We start from the raw sequence: 24,606 nt of genomic DNA, 5'->3' as shown, positions 1-24,606 counted from the left end.
CTAGTATAAAATAATTCGCCTGTTTGCTCTCGCGACTCCCTGTCTAAAAATAATTCTATCTTGTCTTGGTCTGGAAGTAAGGCAGCAACACCTGTTCCAAGGAAAAACCATCTCGACCATCTCTCAAACAACCCTCAGGTGATTTAGTAATGTAAATTTAAGACCTCAAAGGTCGTGCTATCTAAGTCGGACTCGAAATCGGATCCGTCGTTGTTTTCGAATTTTTTCCTACTTATGGACGGCAGGTACATGTAGGGTTTGTGCTATTCTTCTGTTAGAACCCACAGCATGAGGGATGCGTCGGTTCCACCCACGGTGACGACGTTTCGGTCGTTGAAGAGGAACCTAGAGCAAGCCACGGTTCCGCTGTAGACCTTCTCCTCGTTGTACTCTGCCTTGGGACTTAGACAGGGGTACCTGTATGTCATAATAAAAATATATTTTCTGAAAACAAACTCCAGAAAGTAGCATAGGTTCTAAAATCACTGAAATATGTGAAGATATTTTCCGTAGATTGATGAAACATGGTCTAAAGGAATAAATAAAAATGAACTGGTATACCGGGTGGTTTTTTATGGTGTATGGGTAAAACATACAGAATGAGTTATATCTTAATTACCTACGACATCTGTTCAGAAAATAACCGAACTTTTTAATTAATGGAGATATTTAGTGATATGCGGTTGGCAGCTTTTCGTTATGCATAACCTCCTCTGTTACCAAATGTTTTTGAATTGTTGATATCTTATTTAGATTCCGTGATATTGTTATTTGAGTGCAATGTGTTCAAGTATCAGTGAGAATTTTTGAAATGTGCCATTTTCTAGAACAACGATGCAACGTAAACGTTTGTGTGAAACTAGGGAAAACTTTTAGAGAAACGTTTTAACATTTGAAACAAGCTTACGGAGATAATACTCTAGGGCGTCCGCAATGTTACGAATGGTTTTCACAATTGAAAAGTGGTCGTCAGTGAATTGAAGATGATCCTCGACCAGGAAGGCCTTCGGCTTCAACTGATGACACCCACGTTCAGAAAGTCGAAGGTCTGGTGCGTGCAAATCGCCGATTAACTATCAGAGAATTTGCAAAAGAGGCTAGCATCTCAATTGGATCATCCCATGAAATTTTGACTGAAATATTGAACATGCATCGAGTGGCAGCAAAGTGTGTCCTCATTTCATGTCCGATCAACAGAAGCAAAATTGTATGGACGTTTGTTGGCCACTCCTTGAACAATCCAATGATGATGATACATACATTCATTCAAAGGATAAGTTTGATAATAAGATGATAAGTTTATTCTTATCTGTAAACATTTTAATAAATATTTTTTTCTGAAAATATCAAAGGCTTTACTCGAGTGGTAACAAGGAAAGTGTATAAATTATATCTGTTATATAAAAAAGTAACCACATCCAAAAAATTGTATACTTCGGAATTAATGCCATCTTTAAATACATTTTTGACTAGGGCGATTGGACTATTTGGGTTCAGCGGGTCAAAGTATTATACAGAATACACCAGTTTGGTCTACGACCCAGCCAACTTTTTTTATGGCGTTATTTTGGAATCGGCTATAATCCTTTAAAATTCCACTATCGAAAACATGCTGTATTGTTATATATGCAAAATTATAACGTGTAAAGTACAATCCACGTTTTTTTAATTAAAGGTTTAAAAAAATTCTAATTATGTCTTAGAAATCACACTATTTCTACATATTTTAAACTAAAAATCTCTAAAAAAAAATTTCCGAAACGTAAATGTCTAGATTTTCCTAGAATTTAATAATGGGCTTGAATGGTTATTACCCTAGTTCCTTAAAATACAACAAATAAGAATTTTTCAGTAGACAAGAATAAATTAGCGTTACAGTTATAAATGCACTTGAGATTTGTATTGCTTTTAATGCATCTAGGAAAAATACTAAATGCGTATTGTGCTACTACATGGAAAAATGCCAGTGAAAATTGAAAAGTTACTCTTTATTTACTTTAGGAATCTATAAAACCTGTAAACACGCTTGATTTAATGTTTTCGCATTCTTCTTACCTGAACAATCTGATATACCCGTCGGTATCACCGGAAACTAATAGATCGTGAGCCGCTGACCTGCTTGCTGTGCTTATTACTGACGTCATCGGATAGAATCGGTTGTTCCACATGCCTGAAAAATTATTTCGGCAGGTCTCAATACAGTTTCGAATTGAGTAGATAATATAAATTATTTGGATTAGTTCATTTTATAGAATCACTTGCAAATATTGAATTCATATAATCTACCAGTTTCGACAATTTTTTGATAATAATTATTTGAAAAATACACCTACCTGCCACCATAAAACCAACAGTAGAATTGTGTGTGTACCACTTCACGTCTTTCATCGCAATGGGGCTCTTTTCCGGCGACAGAGATTTCACATCCCCTAAAATTGGAAATTCGTACAATTGAAAAATATAACATGAAAAAAAAATATTCTTACAAAATGCGAGGTCATATTCGGCAGTGACTGTTTGGAGGAAGTTGCTGTCAGAACTCCAATCCATCTGCATAAGCGGTTGGGACCCTCTGATTTTGTTCGACTTCTTGTATGAGAAACCATCTCGACTTACCCTGAAGAGGTATATGCTCCCGTTTTGGGATGCGATTGCTATCAACTCGCCAGCTATAAAAAAGCCAATTTGAAGATGATTCGCGAAAATCGACATGTTTGCCCGTCAGTTGTTAGACACACACCTTAGTTTTAGAAAAACTCGGAACAATTTTTCCCAATGAGTAAAACTATCGAGAATGTGTGTTTAAGCAACAAACGTTTACTTTAATTTCAAAAGCTAAAATAAAGTGTAAACGTTTTACTTGAAAAATGCTATCTTCTAAATGACAGCGGCAATTTTGAACAAAATGCATATGCTTCCGTGATTAATTTCTTGTTTAATTTGACAACAAAAACTATACATTAATAGAAAAAATAGCATTTCCAATTTGAGACGAAATGTTTTCTTTCGTTTCTGAACTTGTCCTACTTGAAGCTAATACGACTTGAGTTTCGAACATTTACCATCCTCATTACTAAAAAGTGTACATTACTCAAAATTGACGCAAGTAATTTTGTAGAAAACACAAATTTTTAATAAAAAATTGTAAATTTTTTATTGATTCATAAAGTATACAATATAGGGTTATGTATGAAATCACATATCGGGTAAACAGCCATAAATGCGGCTGAATTTTGTTGATACAGCGCTTCCTGTTTCAAGACGTGGGTGTCGTGGACTTATTAGCCTAAACCTTAGATTTCAAAAAACCCCAAAGAAAAAAGTCCAAAGGCGTTAAATCGCATGATCTGGTCGGCCAATTCAGATCAGCAAAACGGGAAATTACACGACCAGGAAATGGCTCATGCAGTAACTAAATTGTTTCTCGAGCTATATGATATGTGTCACCGTCTTGTTGTAACCACATGTCATCTACGTCCATATCTTGCAATGTAATGTTACCATAGCGAGCACCATTAACTGTTATTGCCTGACCAACCGCATTTTCGAATAAGAATGGTCCGATGATGCATCCAGACCAAAATTCGCACCAAACAGTCACACGTTGACACGCATTTGTTTCTCAACTATCACTCGTAGATTTTCTGAACCCCAAATGCGACGATTTTGTCGGTTAACGAAATCATCAAGATGAAAATGAACCTCATAATTGATGATTTTGTTCAAAAAATCTGTATCCACTTGTTCCATGATCCATTCAACGAACTCTCATCGCTCTGCACGGTCAGTAGACTTCAATTCTTCAGTCAATTGAACTTAGTAAATCTTTCACGAGAATACGCTGTAGAGAGCTTCTTGAAATGTCCAATTTTTGACCACGGTACCGAATAGATGTTTTCGGACTTTCTGAAACACTTTCACGAACTGATGTTTTGTTTTGAACGACTTGCTGAAGGACGGCCAGAGTATTTAAGATCACTAATTGATCCAGTCTCCCTGATTTTTTCAATTAATCTCTCCACTATTAATGAAGTTAAATCACTATTCCGGCCATATTTTGTACGAAATTTGCGAACTGTAGCCGCCAAACCTTCATTATTTAAATATTTCTCAACAATGAAGAACGCGTTGTTTATTCGTGCAACAAATGATGCGAAATTCAAAACTTGTGTAAATTTTGAGACACCTGATAACAAACTATTTGCTAATTAGCAACTTCGATGAACATTTTACGGGTATCTGTATGTTATAGCGTTTTAGAAAAATAAATTATTATTTACTTACATGGATTAAATGAAACACAGTTAAGGGGCGACCCGCACACCCTTATCGTGTTAACAACAACTCCAGTCTCAGAATTCATTATTATCAAATGGCCCTCGGTACTACCCACAGCTAAAGCCACTCCAAAAGGATGAAAACTCAAGGCTATGCACTCAAATGAAACCTACAAATATAAATTACAACTTTTGATGAATATATCGAACTTCTGTAGCTAAATTAATTGAATTTTGGGTCGAATAGACTTAATTTCAGTTCTACCTGAGTCACCCAGATCAACTTGTTCTTCCTCCACAAAGCTATATTTTTATCGTGACCAGCAGTTGCAAAAACTTCGTCGTCCGGATGGACGGCTAGACCCCAAAGTTGCCTGCCATGACCAAAAACAACCTGAAATAAATTTTGGTATCATACGATCTCCATAAATGTTTGTTCTAGCGAAACATATATCGTGGTGTATAACTCAGACATTGCACATGCTGCTAAATTTCAGTTGAAGATGGTTTTGTGACTTTAAAAAATGAAGGGGCGGTGATGAACACATATTTGTTTTGCTTTTGTTGGACGATATGGATGTACATATTTTTTATTGATGTATTTCTATACATTAAAATGAAACAGTGTAAATATTAGTACACAACACAAAATAAGATGTAAAAATAAATTTGAAATGTAAGTGCGACATTTTACATCTGAATAAAATTAGTATCTGGAACTGACACTCAGGAGTATAGTTAAATGTTATATTAAAAAATAAATTAAAAATGACATAGGTGAATAAACGTTGTATATTTCATTTGACGAGTGAGTGTAATTTCTGGGCTCTGAAAATTCCAGGATAATGAATTTAATACAAAATTGATTACACAGGTCGACAAGATTTTAAACCTACAAAACGAATATACTTCCCCAATGGATTTTGGTGCGCTGAACTCGAATCTAAGGCCCAAATTTCTCAGTTAGCTCTGGTTTTAGAGATATCCTGACATAAAAGGGCCTAAATAGCGATTTTTTTTTATATGCTTGAGGTTGAGGTTACATGCAAAGGTAATTTTTTTGCTGAAATCATTAATGGAGTCTTGAAGTACTATAATTACTCTTTAAAACGCACTTGGATTTATCCCGATATCATTTTTCATCCTTTGAGAAATCGCAAGTGGAAATTTAGTAGTTTGACTCGATTTTTAGAGTTTATGGGTTTGGAGTTTATAGGTTAAGGGTGTATGGGCTTATAGGTTTATGGGCTTAGTTTCTTGGCTTAACGTTTATGAGTTCGGGATATAGTGAGAGCCTCTTTTGCGTGTAAATATATTTTCAGATTGATAAAATACGTAAAATATCGGCCATATATCAAATTTTTAGACACTTTTTTAAGTTTATTGCAAAATTTGACGTGATAGAGTATTTTGGAGTCTAGATTCACGATCAGCGGCCCCAAAAACATGTCAGATCCCTACTTAGGTTTGTGGAGCTGTGTTGTCAGTGTGTATATTCAAAAAGTCAAACTAGGTACCTACTAAATTTCAACATGCGATTTCTCAAAGGCGAAAAATGATATCCGGATAAATCCAAGTGTGTTTTAAAGAGCAAGTATAGTACTTTAAGACTCCATTAATGGTTTTAGAAAAAAAATACTTATCCATGTAACATAATCTCAAATATGTCAAAAAATCGCGACTTTGTCACTTTTAGGTTAGGATATCTCGAAAACCAGAGCTAATTGAGAAATTTGGATCCGAACTCAGCCCACAAAAATGAGGTGGGCCAAATTTTTTCGGCCTGTCTTATTTTAATCCTGAACAAGTATTACTCCTTTTTAATAACTTTTCGGCAAAATACTTATTGCACTCATGAGTATTAATAAATAAAAACTGCTTTGAATATTACTTTAGTGTAATGTTAAACGTTTAATAGCTTGGTTTGCAAGTTTAAGTGGCTGTTGTCAATGGTTGAACAATTTCAAAGTGGTTACCACGTCGTCGATTTCTTAACGTTTCGAGAGACACATCGCCCTCTTCTTTATAAGAAAATCTAAAACTAGTGATCAAATCCATTAGCCAATATTTACATATCCTGATAAAATCTTCAGAAAATCTTGCAGAATTAAAGACCTAGTGATGAAAACAAAACACCATGTCAGTAACAATGAAGATGTTATCGAGGAAAATCAATTAGATCCAGGCGACACCCTATTGAGTTTTTGAGCCAATTAAAGACTGTTGGAAGAAATTCATCGAAGACTCATTGTAGAATTTAATGGACTTGGTAGACGTATGCATCAGATGGACTTTTTCTATCTACATGGAATTTCTCGAAGAAAAGGCTCTGCAATTAGTCACCTTTAAATCTCTCGTCACCATTCAGCTGAGAAATAAAATATCAACATATTAATGCACAGCACGGACAATATTCGAGCCAGAAAACTTGAATGAGGAACTACATCATCTACGATCAGCTTTCAAAGGAAACTAACAAAAATACTGAATAAGTCAACAAGATGTCTAAGACGAAAGAAATTAATAATCATCTGGTAACAGGCAATGAACACAACGAATGTAAATACTGGTCAAATTTAACTTCCAGTACCATACTTTCTACAGAAGAAGAGAGCGATTTAGTCATAAAAGTCCAGAGTTTAAACCGACGACATGTTGTGGCAATCAGGCTTGAAATTAACGGTCCATTCTCGTTGTATAATATAGCAAAAGTCTTTTTTGACAAAGACTCAAAGTATAAAATAAAATCGATATTGGATTGTGATTTTAAATGTGTTTTTTTTCTTATAGTTTCGCCTTCTCTAATTTGAATATGTATTTTAAATTTATAATGACATTGGATGACAAACAACTATAAATAGTATCATAAACTGTTAAATGTGAATGAAGTGGTGCATGTATCTATTTCAAAACAAAGCAACAACATGGATTAAGGAGCCAGAGTGAATAGTCGTTATCCTTAAACAATGATGGTGATACAATCTCATTTGGTAGTTTGAGAGAGAAAAGATTTGTTCTAAAATGCATGCTAATTACATATTCACTCTGTTTATTTTCGCCTCCTTCGAAATTATAACGCAACACTGAACAACAAATTTCACCTTCCTTGGGTAACTATTTTGCTTAGGCAAATCTCAGTATTTTCTCATTTATATGAGCAACAAGTAACCCATCAGAAACTTCTGCTTCAAGTACAAATGCTTGTTCAAAACGTTTCATCTGTGCATACAAAATGCTAGTAAACAAGCTTATCAACAGAATTTTGCAATACAAATATAATAAGTAATGTAATATGTAATAAAAGAGAGATAGATATTCTTAATTTGTTAAAATAAGTAATAAGCAATTTGTTCTATATTTATTAATAATGAAAATTTAATAAGATTTACTAAGATCAATATTTATTTCTCAAGGTATTTGACATTGATAGCTGAAATAATGATTTAACTAATAAAATGTAAAAATTCTCTGGATTGGTGTACAAATATACCTATCAACCATTAACGAAAGTTACGACAGGTAGTATTTCTAAAAAATAACAGATATTTTTCACTTTTCCTTTAAATCAGGTAAGTTTCAATTTTTTTGTTTAATTACAGTAAGCTTTTCACATGACTGAATCCACTGAAAATAATTTTAAATTTGTTCGTTCCACAAAATAGATGCTTATAAAAGAATTTAAAAAACATGGCTTTAAATACCATATTATCAAAAGTACAAAAATCTCATAAATGTAGTATTATTAATTCGAGCTACACCAAAAGAAAAACATTCCATAGAAATATATTTTTTTGAATTCCAAATAAAAAAATGTTATTAGAAAATTTAAATTTTGTAATTAATTTTTATTCAAACGCCAATTCCATTATGCTGTACTTGTTTATTAAGAAGATGTAAATAATGTGTTTATTCTGTGGAAATGGTGCCACAACTTTCTGAACGGATTTGTTTAATCAAAATAAAAAAAATAAGAGCTTAATTTATACTTAAAAAATTTTCTAAATGATCTACGATCCCACAAAGATTCGGTATAAAACTTTTTTGGCACGTGGAACCTCTCAGACTACTTCTAACTCCAATGCTATTGTTTTTGTTCGCAGATGTACGATAAAGTCTATCGATTTCTTGGTGGACCCGTGCGATTCGTGAAATAAAGAATCGATTCGTCAAAAAAATCGATTCGTATCGATTAATCGAATTATATAATTTTATTTTAATCGAATCGAATCGTTCCAATCGATTAATCCTGTGCAATAAATCGATATATCGATTGGAATTGATTTGTATTTTTGAATGGATCCATGGAAAAAATCAAATCGAAATATCGAATAGCTGATCAATTCGAATAGAACTAAATTGAATCGGAATATCTAATTCTCGAGTGATATTATTTACTTGAATCGACAGTTAGGTATGGAAAAAATTGTATATTGATTCGAATCGATTTGTATTTTTGAATCGAATTAAATGGAAGGGATTGAAAAAATATTTAAGGTGGCCATATCCCTGGCCGAGAAATAGTCAAATTTCTGGCGTTTTTAGGTTCTGAAATCTTGAAAAATAAAACGTGTAGAACAAAGGTAAGCACAAAAGTAAATTCCTTGATGTTCTGTTTATTCATTGCTAGGTACTATTTAAATTTACTTAAATAAAATAATAACTTAAAAAAAGGGTTTGTAAAACATGCGTTTGCTGTTGTCCTAACCCCACATTTTAAGAATTGTTTTCACACACTTATAAATAAAAGTAAACAATTTTATATGTAGGACTTAGCAAGTATATGTTATAAGAATATGTTATAAGAATATATATGTGGAGTTATATATAAAAAAGTTGGTATTTTCGTAAACTTCACTACCTAAAACCTTGATGGTTTGATCGTTTTTTGCACATGTTTATTCGTTTTAAGGCGGAAATACACATACCAGTAAAATAGGTAAGTAACTTGCATGCTAAGAAATAGCATATGCCGGCGGATGGCACACTGCTGATACATTTGCAAGTAAAATGGAATGCCTCGTTAGTATTATGGCTTATTGGCATATCAGTAGGTAGCAAGTAGACACGTTCCGACATGCCACTTGAACTCCCCCGAAACCCCCCGCCTCACATTGCATGCCAAAAAATCAAATGATGTGCAATTTACTTGCGCGCCTTCTACAGGCATGCCTTTTAATAGATACACATACCAGGAGCTATCTCCTGCAAGCTACTTGCATGCTATTGTGCAAGCAAGAGGCATGTGTATTTCCGCCTTTTCTGCGGCATCTTTGAAAATACACATATGTCATGACATAACATTTCAGTTATATGATAAGCTTCAAATTATTCAGTTATTAAATTACTTAAATTATTTGTCTTTGTGGAAAACACTATTTCAAGAATATGGCGCCCTTAATTGTAACAAAACAATAAAACATCAATGGGTTTGTTACCAAACATACAGGCAAATAAATAGATAACTCAGGTATTTGTTAGATAGTGGTATTACTAGCAATTGGAAACAACATTTAAATTAATATATTTCGTACTGAATGGTCTGAATAGGGTTCCTATAGTCCTACAGTCCCAAAGTGATGATTTCAATGAATGAAAAATATATCGCCTAAATTTTTTCTTGGGTTTCTCTTTATCTTCTAATAATGTTGTTTTTGTTTAATTCCTTTATTTTTAATTAAAAATTGTTAATTTTGTTTCACTGTTTAGTAAATGTTTATTTATTTTTGACAGTTATATACATAGGGAATAAATTAAATGAGTTGGATAAAAATTTGTTTGTAATCATTGCTGTGTATGATACCTAGTACACTCCCAAATATACGAGATACTTTGCCTAAATTCGTAACACAGTCAATGCAGGTAGGTCTAGGTAGTAGGCCGCTGTGTGAGAAACCTTATCGTGTGTCTTGACTTCAAGATTCAAGACACTTGAGTAAAGACACGATACAGTGTCTCACTCCCTTTAATATACTTAGATATCAGCCTGTAATAACGTAAATAAAAAATCGAATAATTTTAAGCTACACATAAATGTTCAGACTCCAATTCAATTTTTCGATAAATGAATTCTAATAGATATAACGATTTTCACCTACTACAGATTTTATTCGACATTTCGATTCGATTCGACAACTTGATTCGATGCAATATCTCGATCCGATTCGATATTTCGATTCGATATTCCGTTTCGATTTTTTCTGCGAGTCGATGAATCGAATAAGAAATAAACTCGATTCAAATCGATATATCGATTTTTATGCTCAGTTCTTGGGTAATTGATAAAAACTATGTTTAACGTTCAATCTTTGAAATGTTGCTATGACAGCCTGTAGAAATGTGTTTATTTAAGTAATAGCATTGTAAAATTAACAGATGTTAACTACTGATGTTGGATAGAATTTGAAACTATTTAAATTTTAAATATAATTCACTTCTTTACCAATTCATGGAGGCAAATAATAATTCTAGTTAATTTTGCTGTTGCACTGTTAACAGAAGATTCTTTAGGGTTTATATCATGCTTGACAGAATAGCAGCGGGATCCAGAGCCAACACACTGAGCTGTGATGCTAACCTGTCTGAAATTCGGTTGTGCGTTACTTTTCGTACGAGATACGAATTTGCTATTTTCCCTCTCCAACCCACCTCTTAAAACCTCTTGAAACGTGTGCGTCTCGGTCGTCTGTTAAATAAAAAACGTTTGGTACGCTGTCTACGTTGTCGCAATACTAACCTGGTTGAACCTCCTTTGCAGGGAACCCTCCAAGATGTTGTTTTTCGTGGTACCTACGTAGATGTTTCCATCGTTCCTCCCGGGTCGTTGAGGATATATCGACCTGACACCCCCGAAAACTTCTGGAAGCTGAAATTTGACAACATACCATGTACATATGTATAAAAGATATTTAAAAAATGTGTAAAATATTAAAAGCAAAGTGTACTCCAAAAAGCAAGAAAGAAAGTTCATACGAAAACAAACATTTGAATATGGCGATTATAAATGAGGAAATTCAGGCGCGGAAATTCAATTCCTGAAAAAGCAGGATAAATTAAGAAAGGCATTCTTATCGTTTTTCTCTATTATTATCGTATTCGAACAAAATGCAAAATATGATTTTAAATCCTTTTTGACGGTGTAGACATGAAAACAAAAAATTTGTTGACAAAATCACAGAATTTTACTAATAGTAGGGGAGCCCAAGAGGGGATTTTGGAAGTTACTCAAGCGCAGCAGATTAACATATGGGTCAGATTAAGATATGATGGGTTAATTACATGCTGAAAAGTGTGCATTTCAATAATCTGATGATTTGAGCGTGACGTAAGGCAGTCCGAAGGTCACAAAGTTGTAAAAAAAAAACGTCACCACGACATTCTCAAGCGCGGTCGATTTTTTTTTATTTTGAAGGAAATAATTCAAGGATAACGGGAAAAATATATTCTGCCGATTTCCACAAGCCGAAGTAACAAAAATCGTTAATAAAGTTTACCGCGTGCAGCTGCAGGGAAATACATGTTGTTTTGAAACTCCGTCAGGAAACTCCGGGAGGTGATTCTATGGATTAAAATAATAGCAGTATGTAATGAAAATTTTTTTCGAATTGTCAATTATTTGCAAGTTACAGCTTGAAGTTCATTTTTTTTAATTTTTTTATATAAATGACTTATTTAATTCGGAGAAAAGTTTCATTATGCGCCGCTAGAGGGCAATTTACCTAGAACTCAAAATTTGTTTGGTTCTTAACTTTTTTCTCTTGCTAGACATCACAGAAATTTAAACTTTATTGAAAAGAGAAACAATATCAGAAAAAAATATGTACTCTTTGTTCAAGCCGATAAATGTAACCGTTTACCAGGAAATCGCTAATGTGTTATTAAACATCAAACTTCTGATCATTCTTTCTGTAATTATGTACAGGGCGTCCCGAAATTAATGCAACAGAACTTGGTCATAGATTCTTAAGACAAATTTAGGGGACCCGTATTTTTTATTTTTGCTAATAAAATGATAAAAAACTAAATATATCGTTTTTTAATAAATTCTGTATAGGATTTATATGTTGTTTAACTTATGTGTTATGACTGCAGAAATGGTTGTACCTTTTTTTTTTAATAATAATAACTGTTTTATAGTTCAAATCTAAACTGAAAATTGACATACCACATTTGTACGAATGTATAACAGTGGTCAAATATCTATCTATCTATCTATCTATCTATCTATCTATCTATCTATCTATCTATCTATCTATCTATCTATCTATCTATCTATCTATCTATCTATCTATCTATCTATCTATCTATCTATCTATCTATCTATCTATCTATCTATCTATTAACCTCGGCCATATTTTTTTTATTTTTTATTTAGATTACCGAAAGTATACCGGGTGTTTCATGAAGTTCTCCCGACACTAATAGAGGATGTTCCATGGGTTATTTCTAGGAAAAAAGTTCATATAAACATGTGTCCGATTTGCTTTATTTATTGAGCTACACGAATTTGAAAATAAAATAATGGGAATTAATTTTTATTTTTAGAACATCGGTAATAGTGATACATACATTCTTAATTTAAAAGGTTTTCGAAAATTCCACCTCCTACTTCAATACATCTGACAGCACGCCTGTGAATTGCTCTCGTTGCATTTCTAATATTCGCGTGCTTTTCTTTTATTTGCGTTGCAGCATTAACAATTCTTTGGATTAGAGCTTCGCGTGTTTCCACTTTCTCTTGATATACCAAATCCTTCATCCAACCCCACATGTTGTAATCTAACGGATTGAGGTCTGGAGACCTAGCTGGCCAAATGTGTGGCCCACCTCGACCGATCCAGCGACCAGGGTAATGCTCATTTAGGTGAGCAGTGACAATTCGGGGAATATGAGGTGGAGCTCCGTTATGTTGCAAGTACATTCTTAATCGTCTTGCCAGAGGTACATCTTCAAGCAATCGCGGGAGTTCTTCCTCTAAAAATTGTAGATACTTTGGTCCATTAAGACGACCTTCAATAATAAATGGCCCTATAAGTTGATCGTATAACATTCCACACCACACATTAACGCTAAATCTACGTTGAAAATTACTTTCTACAGTGGCATGAGGGTTGACGTCCGACCATTGATGCATGTTATGGGTGTTGTTGATACCGTCTCTGGTAAATTGTGACTCATCCGTAAATAAGATGTAGCGATAGAAATTCCTATTATTAAATAGGATCCTAAATCCTAAATTATTATTCAACCACTCACAAAATTCTACCCGCCTAGGGAAATCTTCTGGCTCCAGATGTTGAACACGCTGTAGATGGTATGGATACAACAGATTCCTGTTTAATGTTCTTCACACCCTGGTATTGGGAATCACTAAAGGCGAAGATATCCGTCGTGTACTAACACCGGGATTACGCTCGGCCATATCAAGGAGATTCTCTTCTTCTACAACACTCTGCTGACTTACCCGTTCGTAGTGAATGCGAACACTTGGAAGTGAACCAGTTTCTCTGAGTGCATGAAAAGTTGTGGTTTTCGGGGATGGAATGCGACGATTTGGGAAACGCCGTTGATATTCCAGTGAAGCTAGAGTAGCATTTCCATCGCAATTACCCAAAACAAACACCATATCGGTATACTCAGCAGTCGTAAACTTAAAAGGCATTGTTCGCGAATTTGCAAAATTGAATCTTCACACTAAACTGCAAGTTTGTCAAAACTGACAGTAACCTAGATAACATTTTACCTTGCAAATGTCGTCAGAGCACACTTGACCAATGCGTAGCGCACCGAGACGTAACGCAACAAATTAACAAATTTGATTATTACTTTTTACATTTAAATTTCAAATTCATGTAGCTCACAAAGTAAAACAAATCGGACACATGTTTATATAAACTTTTTTTCTAGAAATAACCCAAGGAACATCCTCTATTAGTGCCGGGAGAACTTCATGAAACACCCGGTATATGATGTGTTTATGTGTATTATAATTAAAAGAAATAGATTTATGTGTACAGAAAATAAAATAAAAAACTTTTTTACAAATTTCAACAAAATTTGTTATTTGTTTTTATTTGCATGTTATTTGTGCTTTTTATTTGTCACGTTCAGTGATTTAAAAAAAAATAATGAAAAAAAAAATATTTTTTTCAAACCGTCAGATTAAGAAAACCCCCCAAATAATCGTCAGATTATGGATCAGCACGACCAGGGCATCAAGCTGAACCATCTATATGAAAATCTGATGAGCTCGAGTATTTCAAAAAGCCGATTTTTTTTGGATTTTCAAAAAACTGCCACGAGTTTGCGTCACATCCGAATCGTCAGTCTTTTGAATGGAGAATGACGCGCTAGAGTAAATTTTTTTTCCCCATTTTTAACCTTTCCGTACGGCCGCCCCCACCATCCAAATCGGCAGATTAGCATATCTCCATCATCGGAGACACGTAGAGCATATACACTATCAATATCTGACGTGCCCGAGTATTTCCATGTGACTGTTTTTTTTTTAATTTTTTGAAAGCCTGTAGACGTTTCCCCCACCGGTGACAGGGTATACATCATATAACCTTTTTTCTTTCTACCATCTAATCTTCAAAATCCAATAGGTCCCCACGGCGCTCGAGTAAATCCCTTTTTAGCATCATGGGCTTCCCTACTATAAGATATGCTGTTTATGTTTCTGATATATTTTTCGATCAAATTTTATTTTAGCATTAATTGCATTAATTTAGCTTGTTGTAAAGCTATTTAATAACTCTCCAAAAAAAAACCTGGGTATGGCTGTGAACCAGACTAGTACTTTGATCCGTTGAGTACTAATCTAAAGTCAGTATTCCCAGAACAGTTTTGGCCCTAATACTAAAACACTTCTGTAGAAATTGGTTTTTGAGATTTCAAACTGACTTGTCGATGATTGAAAATTCATGATATCATTGCACTAGAACCCCATAACCCCATAGATTTATAACCCCGTGACCCCATGACCCCATAAAAACCCTAACCCTATAACACCGTAACTCTATAAACCGGGTTGTGCGAGAGTGTAGATTTATGAATCTCTCTAGGAACACATGGATTATATACATCAGAGGTCCAAACTACATAACTGTGGGTTGGTAGGCTTCCCTAACCCCATAATTCTGTAACCCCAAAACCCGGGCTGTGCGAAGATGTTCAACAATAAAGCGCTGTGGGAATCTCATATATCAGATGTGGAAACTACATGATTGTGAATTGGCAAGCTTCCAAAACCCTATAACCCCATAACCCTGGGGTGTGCGGGAATGTATAACCTTGAAATTGTGATCATTTGAGTTTGTAGTCCTATTGTAACTACTTAATCCTTAACTCCTGTGACCCATTATCTGGGGCATACAAATTTGTATTACAAAATCACCCAGGGTTTTTTTCTTTTTATCTATATATACTAAAAACACGTAATAGTACTTCGATGACTGTGAAATCAGTGATCGTGAATTTTTATTATCAAAATCGTTCAAATAACAAATTACGAGTTACAGGGTTGCAGGTTTACGGGGTTATGGGGTTAAAAAGTAATGGAGTTATGGTAATCCAGTAAAGATGTCATTTTATAAACAAAAAATTCCAAACAGGATGATTTTTTCAGGGTTGCTTGGGGACTGTCTCCTGAGTATCCACCAACCAAAAAATCACACTTGAACTCCTGGTACGAATTGCGCTATGGAGGTGGTTTGCTAAACATTTTTTTAGAGCAGAATGACTTTAATAACAGTTGTAAAACATGCCCGATTTTTTCACATAATGCACAGTAACTCGTTAAGTATTAGACATACAAAAATTTTATATGGAAAAGTTGTTCAGAATTTGATTCTCTACAACTTTTATTAAGGTCATTTTGCTCTAAAAATTTTTTTAGGAAATCACCCCTATAGTGCAATTCGTACCAGGAGTTCGAGTGTGATCGAGTTGGATACCCAGGAGGCAGTCTCTAAGCAACCCTGAAAAAATCATCCTGCTTGGAATTTTTTCTTGCGGCCCCTAAAGCCGAGCACAACTTTATTGGATTATGGTGAGACCATGAGTTTGATTGTTTTTCCAATCACTGACTACTCAAGTCGATTTGAAACCTTGAAAAACGCTTTCAAAAGGACTTTCTTATTGCTAAAGTCTAAGCATGAACTGATCTGGGAAATCTAACTTTAGATTCGGTTTCATCGGGTCAATACTGGTTTGATCCAGGGCCTAGCAATTTTTTTTTGTGGCGCTGTGTAATACATAAATAATTCCGTTGTATACCAATGCACAAATGGCAGATTCTGAATTTTATGTATGGAAGACCTAGATCCTTCTGTATACTTGAGATAGAAGAGCAAGTTTTGGAAAAAGTGCTATAAGGCGGATTGTGGCTCATGTAGTTTTTAGTCACCACTTTGTTTGGAAAACCCCACATCCAATGTGTACAAAAAGACAATCCACCAGACTGTGATGCCAGATTAACATTTTGTAGATGGATTTTGAAAGAACATGTTACAATCCTAATTTAGAAGCATTAATCCTTTTCAAAAATGAGGCAGCATTTGAGAGGGACGGAATTTTCGATTTTCGCAACAAAAGTTGTCAGACTAATATATCTTTTTATAAATAAAAGTTTAATGTATGTAGAACCTGTTGAGAACTTACACAAATTAATTTCTACAACAGAAGGTTGCTACGCAGTTAGAGATTAAAAGGGGATATTTGAGGGAGCATGTAACTCATTTTTAAGAAAATGCCTGCATTGACATGATTGTCAAAAGTTTGAACGCTTTCTTTAATACTGTATTTATTAATGAAATAAAAAATGTAAAGCTCTCAGTTTCATTTACTACCTACTTCTTTTTTATTTCTAACACCCTGTATGAAACTAATTACGAACCTCATCCCAAATCAATCAGCAATTTATGCTGTTATAGGCATACTATTAAGAAGGGTATAAAAACAATATTTTGCAGTTTTTTTTGAATTGGTATATTTATCGATAAGAGATGAGATATATGTAATTTGTTCTACTCTTTCAGAACATGCTACTACCTTTACGAAAATTTTAGTGTTGTTAAAGGAAAGATGTTAAAGGAAAGATGAAGATGCCTCCGAATCTCCGCTACTGAATTATTTAATTTGAAAGGAAAATGAAACATTTAATATGGCGCACAGTTTTAACAGGAATATTAATATACCAATAATTACCGAGGTAGATTTTCTCAACGCCCTTAAAAAACTTAAAAATAAAATGACATCTGGTACAGATTTTATACCTAGCTTTGTTGTGAAGGACTGTGGGCAGGTCTTAGTAGTTCCTTTGCTATTTATATTCAATCTCTCTTTATCTACAGCAACATATCCAGATGTATGGAAAGTAGCGCGCATATGTCCGGTATTAAAAAAAAGGTGATCCATCTATAATATCTAATTATAGGCCTGTTTCAATTTTATGTAATTTTTCAAAACTATTTGAAATAATACTATATGAACATATTTACGCTAATACCAAAGATATTTTCTCCCAGAGTCAACATGGATTTGTAAATAAACGTTCTTGTGTGTCAAACTTGGCATGCATTTCTCAATACATATGTGAGAATATTGATCACCAAGGGCAAATTGATGTGTTATATATGGATTTTAGCAAAGCATTTGACCAGGTTGATCACTACGTGTTACTAGCTAAACTTGATAGTATTGGGTTATCAAATATTTTTGTTAATTTTATTAAATCGTACCTAACAGAGAGACAACAGTTTGTTAAGTGTGAGGGTTTCACTTCGTCAAAATTTAAAGTTACTTCTGGCGTTCCACAAGGTTCGAATTTAGGGCCCTTACTGTTTCTCTTGTTTGTTAATGATTTACCGAATAGTATATCTTGTAATAATCTTCTTTTTGCAGATGATTTAAAGATTTTTACAAGTATTGAGAATGAGGAAAATTGTACAAGCCAACTTAATTGGCAAATGGTGTAATTCAAATCGTTTAATGTTAAATATAAACAAATGTTATGTAGTATCATTTTTCAGGAAAAAACAAATTTATAATTATGATTATACACTTAATGATATTACAATCTCAAGAAGTGATTGCGTAAAAGATTTAGGCATCTTCTTTGACTCTAATCTTACCTTTGTTACTCAGGTTAATCATTTAGTTAGTAATGCCAATAGGACTTTAGGTTTTATATTAAGGAACTGCAAAGATTTTAGAAATATTAGCACCTTAAAAATTTTGTATTATACCTTGGTTAGGAGTAAACTTGAGTATGGATCAATTATTTGGTTCCCAATTTATCAGTGTCACATTGATAGTATAGAATCTGTTCAGAGGCGGTTTTTAAAATACATTTCTTTTAAGGAAGATGGCATCTATCCCGCCAGGGGTATTGATAATCAAATATTATTGGACAGATTTGATACTATTTCTCTTGATCGGCGACGGATATGGTCAATTATATCATTTTTGTATAATTTAATCCATAATAACGTAAATTGTAGTAGTCTCCTTAGTAAGATACAATTTTTAGTTCCGCGTACTGGTTCAAGATATAACCAAACTTTTTACTGTGATAGGCCTAGAACTAATATTTTACTTAAAGCACCTATTTATAATGCATGTTATCATTTTAATAAAATCTGTAATTACTGTGATATTAATTTTTCATCACTAAATACAATAAAACACGTTGTTTACAACAACGAGCAATTCTAGATATACCTAGTTAGTCAAATTTATTTATTTATTTTTTTCAACTTTTCTCTTATACAGAATAGATTTTGTCAAAATAAACTTAGTGGTTTTGTTATGATTATAAGTGTAACTGTTCTCTATTATTATTTTTCATTTGCTATGTATTTCCTGTAATTGGGTTTACCTGTTGGAAATAAATGNATTATTATTATTATTATTATTAATAATAATAATCGTAGTTTCAAAATAAATTTAATTATAACGAACATTAAAACTAAAAAAAAAATTGTCTAGATATAACAACTAGGTAAGGGATACAAGATTAAATAATTTAACATCCTTCATGAATAACGAATTATTATAAAATTGTTTATTTTGTGCAAGAAAAGAAGGAAACAGGAAACATTTTTAAAGAATATTTGCCCTTACCTTGGTATCTGTGATTTTCTTGTAGTTCTGCAACGAATCCCAGGCAGCTATCCTCCTGTCTTTCTCTCCACCAGACAGGAGTGTTCCTTCCGACAGCATAATCAAAGAACTCACTCCCTTATTATGAGCTTCGTACTCCATTCTGACGAAGTAAGCACCATCGGCGTCGACGCTGTATATCGTTATGAAACCGTCGCTGTCTGCTGTTATGACGTCACCGTCTTGTTCGAACTGTAGCGAGGTTATTAAGGTCCTTGAGGGCTACAAGAAAAAATTATTATATATATGTAATTAGTAATTATTTAATCATTTTAACTAATTTCATTAATTTTGATTGTCATTTAAATGACCGCTAAATAACTACAGCAAATTTGAAAAAAATATATGTTTTTATATGACTAAAAATAGTTCCAATAATTTCTGCTCACCAATTTTTGCAAACGATGTGTGATATTGCCTCAATGTGATATTGCTAATAAGGCTTTGTTAGTGAAAAAAAATCTTCCTAAATCTAAATTGAGATGGTGACAGTATAGATTTAGATTCCAGTCATTATAGATTGGTAGCCAAAATGTAAAAATAGTTCTTGCAGAAGCTAGTAATAATATTTTTTTAAGAAAATATTTTTTAAATTTAAACGGAGAATAAAAGCACAGCAGCAAGAATGTTAAACCAAATTACAAATATTACGTTTTACATTTTCTATTTTGTTAATAAAATCAAATGCGTCTAATAGAGCATGTAAAAACAGCAACATTATTGTTTAAATCTTACTGGTTTAATAATGTCTGTTCTCTCGAAAAATCCGTCCTTTCTCCTGTTCCAGAAGGTCAGGTGACCCTTTCCGTGGGTTATCATCAGGTTATCGTCTAAAGGATGGAAAACTGCCCCCGTTAACTCCTCTTGTAAAGTCTGAAAAATGGGACCTAAATATTAAGAAAATATCCAGACGCATGCAATTTTTTCATAAACGTAAGCCAGACGTTGTTTTCTTTGCAAAATCGTTAAAGTTGACACGTAATCGGCGAGTTTACTACAAATTTAATTCGGGACTGTCACGACATTATTTATTTTTCTTTTTAAAAATGTGTCGCTGCAATGTTGTTCAATATATTTTTAAAAACGGTCCGAGTGACTGTTTTTAAAAATAAAATCATTTTCTACATATCGTTAACCAAAAAACATCAGGATTATAAACAAGAAATAAGTTAATGGCATCATTTAGAATATATCTAATATTCTATTCTATTCCCATGATTTTATTACTGAAAATTAGTTTCTAATTATATCGAGGCTTAATTAATTACATTCAATAAAATGTGTATTAAACTTAAATTTAAAAATTTTCTAGAAAATGGCGGATTCGCCAGTGACAATGTTAATTCTAATACAAAACCATCAAATTATCAAATTAATGTTACGTTTTTTTAATAAATGATGACATTTATACAATCGATATGGTAAAAAAAAATTGTAAAATACTTATAGTTTCCGAGAAAAAAAATTATTGAAGTTGTATTTTCAACCATTACATAGCTGGACAACTGTAGTCTCTAAAATTATTTGCAATACGCGTGAGAGCCATGTGGACTCAGCGACTCGGAATACTGAAATCCGATTTTACAATTTATAGTGTTTACAATAATTTTTTAGTAGTTAGTGTCAAAAATGGCTTGCAGGTATAGCAACTCAGAGTTGATGGATATCGTTTTAATTTATGTTGAAGCAAGACAACATTTGTGTTAGTTCGTAGAAACTGAGTAAGACGGACCCAAATGTGTTTACACGTGAGTGGATAAAATTTTGAACAATTGCTGTTGCAGCATCGGGTATATCAAATGATTTTATTATTTAAAAACACAAATTAATTTTATTAATTAATAATAACAACAACGGCAAAAGCAGTTGAATTAGCTAGTATAAAATAGGTGCTATAAAATTCTATTTACAGATTTCTTTCCTCGAGAAATTTTTTCAAGTTTTTGTCTTTTTTTATCACATTTTGCCGCCATGCCGGTCGCATTGTGCGAGTTAAGATTTTACAGTGGACCAGTTTCCAGTGCCATGCAAAGTGTATTTTTAAATGATTTTCGAACTGTCCTTTTTAATTTTTTGTTTACAAAATTGTATTTGTAAGAGTCACCTGTACATCCATTTTTTGGATAAGTTCTGAATCATCCTGTATAATTATACAGCATTTACAAAATATAATTTTATAGCTGTCAATTTAAAATATCTTAAAGATTTATAGCACCATTTCTTACGTGTCTGCGAGACACATTATTTGAAAATTTGCCTTCAGATACCTTAGTTTATGCAAGACAGAGCACCTCTACGTATTAGCCGAGAAGTTTGAATGCCACTTATCCACGCCAATATACTTCTTTCAGTAAGGATGGGTATAGGTATGTTCTACCCTATGTTCTTTGACCAGAAATCCAAAATAATCCTTAAATTGCCAAGAGACTACCCAGAAACTTAAAAGACAGTCAAAACCCTGCTTTCACCTTAGAAAAGAGTCGACGCATATTTTGGGGACATCATAAATATATTAATTATTATAAAACCCATTCAACGCTTGTGACTCCTCAGTGCAAATATACCAGAAAACCACCCTTAAAACTTAAAATTAAGCTAGTCTTCAGCCAACTAGTAGAAAATATTAATATAATAATTTACAAAAAGTTATTTAAATAAACAAAAAAGAATTTAAGTGTAATAAGAGTTTATAATTAAATAATCTAAAATCAAACACAAATCATAAAGACAAAGTCATACCTTTCCACTTACCAGTGAAAAAACAGAAGCACATAGTACGGTACCCAAGAGATAGGAGTGTCACAACCTTTTAAGGAGAATTTGTTTACAAAAATAATTCCGGGCACGGTGCTCACGGCATCTACAACATTATCAACTTATAGGACCAAAGGTGTCTCTTGTAGTCCCAGTCACCAAATGTCGAGTTTCGAAACTACGGCATCGCACGACGACCACAATCATGAGGAGACGACATAAGGGACCCAGCCTGATAGAGAATGCTGCTCTTTTGAAACTCCTCTTCCCGACTCCTTACCTCTATCTGTAAGCATTCTTACTTTGCCAAAATCTCACTCATCTATGTGCTGCTAAGACTTTCCATGACACTAGGTCCTCTCCATTTTTCACTGGTTTGTCCTGCCAGGAATCCAGTCTCGCCACATACTGCTAGGTTTTTCCGTGGCACTAGGTCCTCTCCGCCTGCCATTGGCTTCTGCCAGGAACTCCGTCCGTGTCAACGATAAGTTTACTTTTTTCAATAAAAGTTTACTTTACCTACTGTTGTTAGTAAGTATTTGGTGGTAAGTGAATATTATTTGTGTAATAACACCTGATTCGTGACCTTCCCATCGGGCATTGCCAAGAATAAGTGAGCCTATTTTGGTCGTTGTTTTAGATATTTTTTTATAAAATTCCAAATAACATAGGCCCACAAATAAAAATAGAAAAGTCCTTTGTTTTTGTCCATATAACTCTATCACGTCTAGATCAAGGTCAAATGAAGGTCAAACACGTTAACTTGAATGATAAAAATTGTTTGACACCGGAAGAGTACAAAATTTTATATCGGAAAACGCTTCGACCTATTGGTCGAACCTACCTCTGAAGGTCATCTAAAGGTCAAATCCTTTTGATTTCTCGGCTGATAGCTAGAAATGGGTCTCGGACCAGCTGAAGTTTATACTCTTAAGGTCACTGATCACAATTGCGGTGTCCATATGACCCCATCACGTCTAGATCAAGGTTAAATGAAGATCAAATACATTACTGTAGAAAATTTCAACAGTTGAATGTAATTTCGTAAAGTGATAGGCTCATGGTTTAAAATTTAAAGTCGGTTGAATGTAAATAGGTACTCAAGCTTGAAATTGAACACTCAACTGATTTCTCATTTTGGACTACGAACCTATTATTTCACGAAATCACACTCAACTGTGTGAAGTGAAGTTAAGTACGTATTTTTCCGTGAGAGAGAGACTAATTCCCCTGAACTTTCATAGAGATAATATATACGATATTTCGCTTCTTAGCTGATATATCAACCGAGTGATCAAAAGCAGGGATGGGCGGGTAGACAGTGTCGACGTAGACAATGCAATTGTCTACGCGTAGACAATGATCTAGATGAAGACTTAATTTGGAAGAGTCGACAATGTAGACAATGTCGACAATGTCAACAATAAAGAAACTCTCAAAACTAGAAAAAGGTGTGGTAGGTATGTACCTCAAAAAAAGAATTTCGTAAGGCTGTAACTCGTGATTCTTGCAAAAAAAGAAAAATTGAAAATTTGGAATTTGGAAAAGTACCTACCTCTCACAACCATCTACAAAAAAAAATGTATGAACCGAGTACAAAAGATCAAACAATATCTGCCGAGAATTCACGAGAAAAAAAAAGTGTGTCTCGCTTGATGCTCCTCGATAGTTTTAGGTCAGGTCAGATTGACCAACATTTTTTTTTCTATAAAATCTCTAAATAAAGATATGTCGCATATATCCTTTAATGAAAATTTTATCATATTTAAAGTCAGCAACAATTTGGAATATCTGATTAAGTTTTAAGAACACTTTGTGTAGATACTTTAGTTTAGTTAGAACACGTTAATTTTATTTTTTCTAAAGATGTTAAAGTTACAGAAATTAATAGAAAAAATGTTTATTAATTATTTCTACTAATTTATAATATACGTACCTTTTCAAAATAATTTTTGTTTCAATCCTAGATCATATTATGTAAATATATAAGATCTAAGATTTTAATACAGATCATATAGAGCTGAGCTTTTCAATAAACGATAAATGGTAACATATTTATGTAAATATTTGCACAGGCACAAGATAATGTTTTTTATTGCATTTTCTCAAACTAAATATTATGTGTATTTATTGGTATATGTACATCTATATATATATGAGTATTATATATATTCCCTAGTTTTCGCTTAATTAGGTCACGAATGGAGACTAAAATTTTAAAATTAAATAAACTGTTTTTTACTGACTGTCTTAATTTATATATTTATATAATTGTTTTTATAATAATTTTTGTTTTAAAAAATATAAAAAAATATATATTAAGTATACAAAAATGAAAGTTTTCACTTTCTTAATCTTAACCGACCAAAATTATAATTTGCTTTACGTCCGCTCATTTTATGTTTATGTAAAA

General features: G+C 33.3%; 1 protein-coding gene across 1 annotated transcript in view; it reads right to left on the bottom strand.

Annotated features, from left to right (window-relative positions):
- Positions 1–263: 263 nt before the first annotated feature.
- LOC108908085 (echinoderm microtubule-associated protein-like CG42247) overlaps positions 264–24,606 on the bottom strand; it is a 111,608-nt gene continuing 87,265 nt past the window's right edge. Inside the window, exons 9-17 of the mRNA XM_018712000.1 lie at positions 20,175–20,312; positions 19,401–19,661; positions 11,011–11,139; positions 4,543–4,671; positions 4,285–4,447; positions 2,487–2,669; positions 2,334–2,429; positions 2,056–2,170; positions 264–417 (exon numbers count right to left, since the gene is read on the bottom strand). Of these exons, the coding sequence (XP_018567516.1) occupies positions 264–417; positions 2,056–2,170; positions 2,334–2,429; positions 2,487–2,669; positions 4,285–4,447; positions 4,543–4,671; positions 11,011–11,139; positions 19,401–19,661; positions 20,175–20,312 (1,368 nt within the window). The remainder of the gene's footprint in view (positions 418–2,055; positions 2,171–2,333; positions 2,430–2,486; positions 2,670–4,284; positions 4,448–4,542; positions 4,672–11,010; positions 11,140–19,400; positions 19,662–20,174; positions 20,313–24,606) is intronic.

The sequence above is a fragment of the Anoplophora glabripennis genome, unplaced genomic scaffold (genome assembly GCF_000390285.2).
Source record: "Anoplophora glabripennis isolate ALB-LARVAE unplaced genomic scaffold, Agla_2.0 scaffold229, whole genome shotgun sequence".
NCBI lineage: Eukaryota > Metazoa > Arthropoda > Insecta > Coleoptera > Cerambycidae > Anoplophora > Anoplophora glabripennis.
This window is presented reverse-complemented; position numbering and strand designations above follow the sequence as displayed.